The 12,241-nt window shown below is 41.9% G+C and overlaps 1 protein-coding gene across 1 annotated transcript in view; it reads left to right on the top strand.

Annotated features, from left to right (window-relative positions):
- The window catches only part of LOC131351783 (NACHT, LRR and PYD domains-containing protein 3-like), a 118,514-nt gene that overhangs the window by 46,675 nt on the left and 59,598 nt on the right, over positions 1-12,241 (top strand). The window contains exon 4 of the mRNA XM_058387370.1: positions 9,745-9,855. Coding sequence (XP_058243353.1) covers positions 9,745-9,855 — 111 coding nt within the window. The remainder of the gene's footprint in view (positions 1-9,744; positions 9,856-12,241) is intronic.

A 12,241-nucleotide genomic window follows, 5' to 3' on the forward strand; every position in this document is an offset into this window, starting at 1 on the left:
CAAAGCTGAGGTAACTTTTAGAGATGAAATTTATGTTGATGTTAATCACTGGCTTTGAAACATATTGATTCTCTTATCAGCCTTACATACGCAAATGCAAACTACCACATGCGCTATCAGTCATGATGTTCCACACAACACAACATGTTCTCTCCTGCTCTCTTGTGATAAAAACTTGTGAGAAGTAGTTTCCCTTCATTTTGTTTGCCCAGGCTAGATTTTTTTTAATGCTTCTGTTGAATCACAATTCAAAAGCAGTGTCTAATTTTCTTTAGTCAATTTTCAGTGCATTTTTATTTATTATTTCTTTTGTCAGTTTTCAGTTATTTCAGTGACCTTTGTGGGCTTTTCTTTCTTTAATGGGACTTGTGTGTACATAAGACCTCTTTCTCAACTGGATGTTTATGGGAAGGTTAATACAATTTCATAAAAAATATTTTTTATTTTTCATGTTTTATTTTTTATGTTTCTATACAGACACTCAGAGTTATATCTAGTATGTCTGATTATAACATCTTATTGTTGTCAAATGTATTATTCAAGGTGTGACCTGAATATCACCTGATGAATTTGTTCTTTGACAGCTTGTTTTCTGCTACATTTGATGGAACCTGTCTTCTGTCCGAGGTGAGAAGTTACAGAAACCACGAGCTCATTCAGGGGTATGTGACAAACATCACAACAGCTGCCAGAGATATTTATTAAAAAACAACAACACCAGCTTATACTTCTGAACCAGGGTGGGATGCATGAGCTCTGTCCCTTCAGCTGAATGGAATTCTTCTTCTTCTTGTTGAATAAAAATAACCAAAAAAATGGCGTGATAAAATTTTATTTCACTTCTCACCAGTAATAATATAGTTTAATATTCATAAGACATTATCCTTATAATGCTCAGTCTATACTGTGTGTGTGTGTTAGAGAGAGAGAGAGACAGAGAGAGAGGGAGAGACTTTTTTTGACTTTTTACGCATCTTTATTTACACAAGTCACATATAAAAGTCACAGTGACTCAATAAATAAATAAGTAAATAAATAAATACATATTAAAATAAATGTCAATAAATTATTTTAAATATGAGTGATTAGTTTAGTTCTGCTGCAAAGTTAAGTTTCTGCAACAGAACACAACACATTCTCACAACACCACACACATTTAAACATATCCAAGTCATTCATACTTTTATAAAAATTAAAATAAATTGAAATTCTAGATTTCATCAGCCTTTTCAGAATTTTTATGGCATCACAGTCAGTGCTTTGTGCAATTTGGTTTTTCCGGCTCAGGTATATTGCCATTTTGGCCTGACCAAATATAAAATTAATCAGTTGGCACCTGAACCGGTGTTTTCTGATGTACTTAAAACCAAAAATAAAACACTGAAAAGTAAAAACAACATTAAAAGACCTTAAAATGCTCCGTAAAAACACAAACAGTGGAAGTAATCTGGAGCAGTGAATAAAAGCATGAAAAACTGTTTCTCTCTGTGAACAAAAAGGACAATCATGTGCAATATCAGGGTTTAAAACAGAAATAAAAGAGTTCACAGAGATAATACAGTGTAAAATCCTCCATTGGAGGTCAGCAGCTTTTTTAGTTAACGGTGGTTTATACAGTGCGTCCACTCTGGTTTAAAATCATCATTAAAACCATGTACACTTCTCCATGGGGTGTCCACCCTCCCACTCAGCTTCTTCTTATTTAAAACTTTCACACACACTCTGTAGAGCAGCTTCCCCAACACTGACCCAAAGTCCATCTCCCCTTCACCCCGGCACTCCAGGAGGGGGCCTGCACACCCGTCGAGGTCAGGAGTGATGTTCAGCTGGGGAAAGGGTTCGTCCTCTGTAGGACCAGTCTCTGTGTGTGAATAGTCCATTAGCTGAACACGCTCCTCTGATGTCAGTGTAGATTTCCAGCGGTGTAGGAGCTGATTGACAACACGCAGGGACCGCAGTCTCATACGCGCTGCCAGGTCCTCTGCCCTCGACAAGTCTGACCCCGCGATGTTCACAAGCTCCCGGAGCGTTATAATCCCTGAGGAGATGAGAGTTCTGGTCAGTGCAGGGATGGTCACACTGGAGATGTCCAGTCCCCCGCTGTACACCAGAGGTTCCTCCAGCAGCCAGTGTAACATTCTACAGCCCTTGTTTTGTTTCTTAAAACAGTTCCAAATTTTAAAAAATCCACGGTAAAAGGCTGGTAGTCCAGAAATGTCCACCATTTTTGTGTCCATTAAAAACAACGCTCTGTCCAGCCCCAGTCCTTGAACTGTGCGTAGTAGTCCACTGGCTGCTGCTCTCCATATTAAGTCTCCGGGTCCAGTGAGGAGTCTCTGGATGAACTGGAGGCGGAAGGCTGCGGCTCTGCTGGACAGCTGGACCAGCCCCTGTCCTCCTTCCTCCTTCGGCAGATGAAGCACACTCTGTGGAATCCAGTGTAGACCGTCCCAGAAGAAGTCCACCAGCAGGGCCTGGATGTTTGCCAGCAGGTTCGGCGGCGGATCCACGCATGCCAGCTTGTGCCAGAGGGATGACGCGGCGAGGTTGTTGATGACCAGCGTTCTCCCCCTGTAGGACATCTTTGGAACCAGCCACTTCCACCTGTTCAGTCTGCCCTTCACGTGCTCTACAGAACCTTCCCAGTTTTTACTTAAAAACTCATTGTTCCCCAGGTAGACACCCAAGTATTTAAAACCACCTCTTTTCCACGCTAAGCCTCCTGGTAGTGACGGTTGCCCACCTTCCCACTCCCCAACTAAAATGGCTTCACTTTTAGACCAGTTAACCTTGGCGGAGGATAAAATTTGAAAGTCATTTAAAATATCAGTTAAAACATTGACATCATTTTGTGTGTTTATCATCACTACCAGATCATCTGCATAAGCTGATAAACATATTGAGGCATTAGCATGTGGCATATTAAAACCAGAGAGATTACTTCTTAACTTATTTAAAAGAGGTTCAATAGCTAGAGAGTACAACATTCCAGAGAGGGAACAGCCCTGCCTGATCCCCCTGTACACTCTAAAAGGAGCACATAAACCACCGTTAACCTTCAGTACACTCTCAATGTTACTGTACAACACCATGATCATGGCTATAAAACCTGGGTTGAACCCAAAGGCTTCCAGCACCTTCCACAAATATTCATGTTCAACCCGGTCAAAAGCCTTTTCCTGATCTAGAGAAATCAGACCAGTCTTTAAGCCCAATAGCCTAGAGACGTCCAAAATGTCACAAATTAGATACACATTATCGAATATGGACCTATCAGGCACACAGTACATCTGGTCATGGTGAATGAGCTGCTCCATTACCTTAGTCAGTCTCGAGGCTAATGCTTTTGAGAGCAGCTTGCAGTCAGTGCACAGTAGTGAGACCGGGCGCCAGTTTTTCAGGTGGGTCAGGTCTCCCTTCTTCGGTAGCAGGGTCAGGACGGCCCTCCTGCAGCTCAACGGGAGTTCGCCTCTCCGTACGCTGTCCCGTAGGACATCTAGCACGTCCTGCCCTATGACGGCCCAGAATGCCTTGTAGAACTCGACAGGGAGACCGTCTATACCTGACGCGCGTCCATTCTCCATCCCCTGGAGAGCCTCATGAACCTCCTCCAGCGTCAGCTCCCTGTCTAGCTCTCTCACTGCTTTCTCAGAGAGCTTTGGCAGGTCCATGAGGAAGCTGTCCTCCACCGCTTGTGCCCCTGACCACTCACTGCTGTACAGCTTCGAGTAGAAGCTTACTGTCTGCGGCGAATTTCAGTGGGCTCAGATACGAGATCCCCTGATTCTGTTTGCACAGCATGTATAAATCTTTTCTGTCCATTCTTCTGCTCTAAACTGAAAAAGAACTTTGAAGGAGCATCCATCTCAGCTGCGCTTTTAAAGCGTGAGCGGACCAGTGCCCCCTGTGCTGTAATGTCTAACAGGTCATTCATTTTGGATTTTTTACGTTTGAGGGCTTCAATATGCCCTCGATTTCCAGTGGCCTCCAAACGCTGGAGCTCCACTATTTCTATCTCCAGAGCTTTCAGAGATCTAACAATGTCTCTTGTGACATTGAGAGTGTACTGTTGACAGAATTCTTTGACTTGTGCTTTTGTCACATCCCACCACAGCTGAAGTGAACTAAAGGCTGCCTTCTCCTGTTTAAAACAACTCCATAAAAAAATAAAAGACTCCCTAAAATTAGCATCTTCTAAAAGAGCAGTGTTAAAATGCCAGTAGGCACTCCTAGGTTTAACCTTCTCTTTAGTAATAGTACACTGGACCATACTGTGGTCAGAGATACCTACTGGAACAATAAAACACTTTGTAAAAAACGTCAGCTGATGCTTAAAACCATAAAAACGATCTAGTCTCACCAGGGAGAGTGTGTTGTCTATGGCATGGGCCCACGTGTACTGTCTCTTGTTCTTATGAAAAGTTCTCCATATGTCGCTCAACTCGTGGGCCTCCACCATCTCCCACAGACGCTTATGGGAAGCCATGTGAGGTTCTGTGTGGTTCCGGTCTAAAATATCTGTAGTACAGTTAAAATCACCACCCAGAATTAAAATTTCTGCAGTGTTGCTGTCAGCAATGACATTGTTCAGAGTATCTAAAAACATCATCCTCTCCACTGCACTGGTGGGAGTGTACACACAAATAAAAACTAAAACCTCATTCTCATAAAAAGTTTTCACTTTTAAAAGCCTCCCATTTAAAAATTCTTCAACTGAATAAGAACAAGGAATAAAACTGCGAGCAAAGAGCAAGGCGACTCCACCACTGAGTGTTGTGTTATGACTTAAAATCACCAACCCATCCCACTCCTTCACCCAATCAGCAGCATTGCTGGTATCACTGTGGGTTTCTTGCAGCATGGCAACGTCAATGTGCTTCTGCTTTAAAACTTCATACAGTTTAGCTCTCTTGTTCTGCTCTCTTGCCCCATTAATATTTAAACTCGCAATATTAACTCCTTTCATAAAAATAAATAAAATAAATAAAATTAAACAGAGGGTAAAAACCACTCTACCATAAAAAAACTTATTTCCTTATTCACTCTTGTGATCAGTTTCTTCAGACGGAAAATTTCAACATCAATGAATGCACCTTCTCTTCTGAAGAACTTAACGTCGTGAATAAACTGCTTATGGTTCGGGAAAAACTCTTCCAATGCTACATTTTTCTGCCATTTGGTGTTCCTTAAAAACTCTTTAATATCATCAGCACTGTACACAACATTAACCTGTTCCTCCTGGGAATCGAACATTAAAACAGAGTCTGACATGCAGTCATCACTGTCTGATTCTCGTTCCCCCATCTTTGTGTCCTTCTTTGCCTGCTTTTTTCCCCGTCCCTTACCTTGCTTTTTCCTTTTATTCAGCACTTTAAAGACGGGCTCATCCACCATGCCCACGTCTCCCCCGTCCCCCTGCACTGGTGTAGTGTCCGGTGTTTCTGGGCGTTCGCTCTGCACCTCCGTGCCTGCCTCTGCCAGTGCAGGCAGCTCCAGCACTGCTCCAGAACCCACTGAGCTCTTCTCAGTGGAGCACGGCTTCTCCCGGTCCGGTTGAGCCGAGCATGGCTCTTCCGCGGCCGGTTCGGCCGTGCATGGCTTTTCCGGGGCTGTTGCAGCTCCAGTGGGCTTCTGGGTTGCAGGCTGGGCTTGGGGCTCACTCTCTTTCGGGTCTGGTGCAGCAGCAGCTCCGGGGCCCTCAGCAGCCGGCCGAACTGTAGCCGCAGGGGGAACGACCCCAGCCGACTGAGCTGCGTCCTGCCCCGGTCGCTCAGAAACACCGGGGTCACTCTGCCTCTCAGGGCAGGCCCGAGCAAGATGCCCAGTTTTTCCACATTTAAAACACTTAATATCTGTATCAGAAGAAACAAACAGATTGTAGTCGAAGCCTTCAACTCTGAATTTAAAAACGGCATTCAGCTCTTCCACACCTTCTTTAAAAACCATGAAGACCATTCTTCTAAAAGAAACCAAGTGCTTCACCAGTGGGGACTTACAGCCAAGAGGGATTCTCTTAATGGGGGAGACAATTCGCCCGTACCGAGACAGTTCTTTACAGATAGCTTCATCTGAAATAAAAGGAGGGACGTTGGACAACAAGACTGTCTTAGCTGGGGAACTGAGGGGAGAAACCAGTATTTGCTCATGATGCCTTTCTGAATCAGATTTCTTACTTTCTCAACATTATTCAGAAACACCACAATGGCACTGTTCATTCTGGAGGCAGAGACAATGTTCTCATGCCCCACCACGTTACCGACTGCTAAACAACATTCTTCAACACTCACCGGACACACAACACGGACACCGTGCCGGACACACAACACGGACACCGCGCCGGACACACAACACGGACACCGTGCCGGACACACAACACGGACACCGCGCCGGACACACAACACGGACACCGTGCCGGCGAGTCAAACTCTCACACAACCTCGCGGTCGGATCCGCCATAACCACGCTTCACCGACACGCTACTCACACACACCTGCACACACACACACACACGCGCACACACTCACACACACAGTTATTGTCCGCACACACTCGCTCACACTCACACAATAAGTATATTAATATTCCGAGATTTTAAACGGAAAAGAATTGCACTTTAGTGCCGAAAAAATTGGCAAAACGCCAACCGCTCTCACGCGCTCCACACGCCACACTCGCCTCTCCGCCGCGCATGCGCAGAGAGAGAGAGAGAGAGAGAGAGAGAGAGAGAGAGAGAGAGACAGAGACAGAGACAGAGAGAGAGAGAGAGAGAGAGAGAGAGACAGAGACAGAGACAGAGAGAGAGAGAGAGAGAGAGAGAGAGAGAGAGAGACAGAGACAGAGACAGAGAGAGAGAGAGAGAGAGAGAGAGAGAGAGAGACAGAGACAGAGACAGAGAGAGAGAGAGAGAGAGTCTCCTCCATGTTGTAGGTGAAACTCCTCCTTTTTTCCTCTTCATATCAGTTGGAAGTGAAAGTGAAAGTCAGCAGGTTGTTTTAGTGAAGAGTAAAAACAGGAAGTTCTTTGTGGAATAAAATCACAGTGAGTACATGAATATAAAGCTGTAATCTGTGACTGTTAGGATTATTTAGTAAAAGAAGAACATTTCTGTGTTCCACAGTTTATTGTTGTGTTTATCGGATATCGCGGTGTAACGCAGCATCTTATCCTGAGGGAAGTGAACAGACCTGTGCTCCATGCGGGCTTTATTACATACGGGGAAAGATTACAGCTGTTTATTACAGAGAGAATAAGATTAATATTCAGTATAATAATTCCTGAAATATTTTCGATATATCTTCTTTCTCTCTAGCAAACAGAATAAGCATAAAAAAGAAAAACGGCGATTTCCGGTTGTATAACACACACACACACACACACACACACACTCACACACACACACACACGCGCGCGCGGCGACATTTTAGAGTGAGATGCTGAAATGTCAGAGACTCTAAACCGTTAGTTTCAGATCGGAACATTGTAGTGTAAAATATACCTAAACTATTTTATAAGATTCTGTCCTGAGCCATTAATCTCACAGACATCGACAGATGCCTACACTCGTCTATAAGCAAATAAATTCAGGATTCAGAACTAAATGAACAAAACATGTTATTAGTAAAATGTATTTTTATTCGTCTATTTCTATTTGAAAGATTTGACCATTTTTAAATGTAAAGAATAAAGAAACGTTTATCCTGTATTAGCCTGTTGTTTATTTATCTAAAATGATCATTTTGTATTAAATGCAGTTCTTTGGTTGTGTAGGAGCTCGCGCACGCTCGATTTCCGCTTTCCACGTGGTTACCGTTCAGAGTCTAACATCTCCGATATTTTAGGACACTTGAGATTAGATTAATTTAGCTTTCAGGTAGAGAGACTGGGAGAACCGCAGTCTGGGAGAGAACTGTGCTTTAATTTCCTCAATACATTTTCTACAGGAATACATTATTTACTGAAAACACGTGAATGTGAATTTAAAATATAAAAAAGGTGGATGAAGTGGTTTCATATTATCATCAGTAGCTTTTCAGCAGTGTGAGAGATCAACATGTGGAACTTAGGATTTCTGATAACTAACACAATTAACTACAACTTAGTTTTCCTCTGGAGTTCCAGCTGGCTCAGGGTTTGATATAATACTCTGGTATCAATATAAATTCATTCAGATACATGACTCTGATTACTAATGTCAGTCCTGTATTATAGAAAGTGTTTTCTTCAACACAGAGCTGAAGAAGGTGATCAGAGTCATGTGTTTCTGTAGACATAGACATACACATGTATTGTTTAAAGCTGGAGTGAAATGGCCCAGGTTTTATAAGAGGTTAATTCTTTTCTTTAGTGTGATGTTAAAGTACAGGACTTTTATTTTGAAATGTCACATGCAGCATTGAGCTGCTTGAGGACCTGCTCTATTCACCTGCAAAACAGATATATTACCTTTACACATTTTTAATGCTGTCAGTATAAACATCATTGTTTATTTATTATTATTAATACTATATACAGTAGAGGTTTTGTGCTATTCTTTATAAAGTCTTCATTTCTGCCTGTTTTCCTACAAACCTTCTTACAGGTAAATATTACAAAATGAGTTTCAGATATTAGATACTGATTGCCAAGAGATTTTATTATTATTATAATAAAATATTTCAAGCTAATGTGAGGTTTGCTTATTTCTGTTTATGTATGTAATTTACTTAAACTCCAATGGGATTTGAGCTTCTATTCCAGTAACTAGAGCCTGTTGAGGAGAGAATGGACATATCAGTATTTAATTAAGTTAAAGTAAATTGAAATATTAATTTATGCAGCTGTAATGTAATTTCACAATCTACTGTTCTTTTTTTTTTACCAGGATCAAATTATGTTTATACTATAAAAACTTTTGACTTTTTACATAATGTCTCTGGAGCATGAGAAACTCCAAACCTCTGAAATGAGTCTACAAGTGAAGCAGCACAAGAGGTAAGGATGCAGAATTCTTTAAAGTTCATAAAATATTTCTTTATCTAGTACAGAAAAGTTGCTAAAAATGTAATACAAGCTAAAATGTGTCATTTGTTCATTCATTCGGGCCTTTAACAGGCAAAAGGGCAAATACAAGATTAATTGTGAAATATAAACACATTTAGAAATTAATGCCTGCAGCACACATTTTTTTGACATTTTTATAACCAGGACAGTTTCAAAATAGCATTTCATTGCATGATTCACTGTGTATGTGGCAAATAAAATTTGCATGCTATCTCTAAGGAGTTTTTTGCACATAATGAGTACAAATGCAAACAGTAGCAAGCACTAATAGAGGCCGATTAAGGCAGGAATCACATGCCCTAAGATCTTCTTATATAGCAAATAATCTGGATTAAATTTAATACATTTCTTTTTTATTATGTAGTTGCTAATAAGCACTTAGTCATTAATGTATTTATTGAGTCTTTAGACCTTGAAACATGTATTGTATGTGTATTAGTCTGCTCGTTCAGTGGTTAAGACTCTGATACTTTATATTTTTAGACATCATATGTCTAAAAATATAAATTCCACAACTACCAAGCCTCTGTTGGTCCCTTACCCTTTTTGATCCTTAACTCTTTTGCTCAGGTGGGCAGTGTAATGGATGACTTGATCTAGATTACACAAGGAAAAAAGTACAAAATAAAATGTAGATGCATAAAAATGTAAATCATTACATCATGTAGATAAAACTACCAAAAAATATTTCTCTTTACTCTTTAGTGGATCCGACAAAAGGCCAGACTCCCCTGTGTCCAGCTGTGTGTCTCTCAAGAGCGACAAATCAATGGGAAACCCTATCAACTTTACAGCTGGAACATCCTCTATGGAAAGGTATTTCTCTCTCTTTCTAGCTAAAATAAAGGCAGCTCAATGAGTAAGGTTGAATTTGCTAAAATGGAATTAAATGTGGTCTTGACGTGACACTTTAGGCTTTTATGTATGATACAGCCATTTTCAGTGGAATACTGAGAGTCAAAGTCAAAAAAGCTTTATAGTCACTTCAACCATATATAGCTTATGCAGTACAGAGTGAAGTGAAACAACGTTCCTCCTGGACCAGAGGTGCTATGCAGAACAAAACAAAGTACAGGTGATGCGGACAAACATAGAGTTTAACTATTACTACAAGGTACATTCTGTAGAAACTAAACATGCAACATAAGTGCACAGGATGACAAGACAAGACAGTGCAGACAAACAAGACACGTAACGCTGTGCAAAAACTGTGTTAACAGTGGGTGCAAAGACGGATAGAAACAGGTTTAGGACAGTGAATATAGCAGCAGAAGTGATTAGTTATAAGTTATAAGCAGAAGTGATTAATTATAAGTTATAAAGTGACATGTGCATTTAAATATTCAAAAGTGAACAGTTATAAATATTTAAAGTGACATGTACATGTAAACAAGATCAATGTAAAAGTAACGTGTGCATGTAAACAAGACAAATTTTGTGTGTGTGTGTATGAGTGTGTGTCCAGCTCAGCTCAGTCCTTGTTAAGAACAGTTCTCAGTTCTCTCTGTGTGTGTGTGTGTGTCCCAGTGTCCAACTCAGTTCAGTTCTCTGTTGAGATACCTGATTGCCTGAGGGAAGAAACTGTTTAGCAGTCTGGTTGTGAGGGTCCGAATGGTACCTCTTTCCGGATGGCAGGAGGATGAAGAGTGTGTGTGAGGGGTGTGTGGGATCATCCACAATGCTGTTTCCTTTGCGGATGCAGTGTGTGGAGTAAATGTCTGTAATAGAGGGAAGAGAGACTCCGATGATCTTCTCAGCTGTCCTCACTATCTGCTGAAGGGGCTTGCGATCCAAGATGATGCAATTCCCAAACCAGGCAGTGATGCAGCTGCTCAGGACGCTCTCAGTGGTCCCTCTGTAGAAGGTGGTCAGGATGGGAGGTGGAAGATGAGCCTTCCTCAGCCATCGCAAGAAGTAGAGGTGCTGCTGGGCTTTCCTGGTGATGGAGCTGGTGTTGAGTGACCAGGTGAGGTCCTCTGCCAGGTGAACACCAAGAAATTTGGTGCTCTTGATGATCTCCATGTTGGACCTATCGATGTTCAGGGGAGAGTGGTCACTTTGTGTTCTCCTGAAGTCAACAACCATCTCTTTTGTTTTCTCCACGTTCAGGGACAGGTTGTTGGCTTTACACCAGGTTGTTAGACACTGCACTTCCTCTCCTCTCCTCTTGGCTTGTGCTGTTCTTAGGGCATCCTTGTCTCTAGCTCTGAAGGCAGAGTCTCTGGATTTTAGCAGCGCATGCACCTTTGCAATCATCCACAGCATCTGGTTGGAGCGTGTGGTGATGGACTTGGAGACAGTCACGTCATTGATGCACTTTCCGATGTAGCTGGTGACTGATGACGTGTATTCCTCCAAGTCTGTGGTATCACCGTTGGTTGCAGCCTCCCTGAACATGTTCCAGTCAGTGCACTCGAAACAGTCCTGAAGAGCAGAGATGGCTCCTGCTGGCCAGGTTTTGACCTGTTTCAGAACCAGTTTAGAGCATCTGACGAGAGGTCTGTATGCTGGAATCAACATAACAGAGATGTGGTCTGAGTAGCCGAGGTGGGGGAGGGGCTCCGCACGATATGCACCGGGAATGTTTGTGTAAACAACATCCAGCATGTCCGCCCCTCTCGTTGCAAAGTCCACATGCTGATGGAATTTAGGGAGAACAGACTTGAGATGTGAGTAATCTTCATATGAGTCACTGCCCCTCTGCCTTGGCACCAAATGCTTCATGATTGTTGTTATCTACAGTTGGCTGGAAATGAATGACATGAGTTCCTTTGGCTCTTGAATGCGGGTTTACGCTCTTGTTAGCATAGAAATAAGAAGACATATATAGGTCAGTGGCTGATAATAAGCACTTAGTCATCAACACAATTATTGAGTCTTTAGACTTTCTAACATTCAGTATAGTCTACTAGCTCAGTGCTTAAGACTCTGATCACTGTTTAGGTGTCTGAAAATTTTAATTCTGTAACTACACACAGCCTCTGTTGGTCCCTTACCCTTTTTGATCCTTAAGTCAGGGTGCATGTAATGGCTGACACTCCACTCTTACCTCGATCTCTCATCTAGATTACACAGTTCCTCTGCTTTATTCACATGAACCCAGTGTCTGTTAAATACAGAAAAATAAAGAAAATTGCCTTGAATGTCTGAAATAGCACTGAACATGCAACCCTCAGTGCAGCTCAGTTTTTGCACTGTTCTG

This window comes from Hemibagrus wyckioides, linkage group LG04 (genome assembly GCF_019097595.1).
Source record: "Hemibagrus wyckioides isolate EC202008001 linkage group LG04, SWU_Hwy_1.0, whole genome shotgun sequence".
In the NCBI taxonomy this organism is placed as follows: domain Eukaryota; kingdom Metazoa; phylum Chordata; class Actinopteri; order Siluriformes; family Bagridae; genus Hemibagrus; species Hemibagrus wyckioides.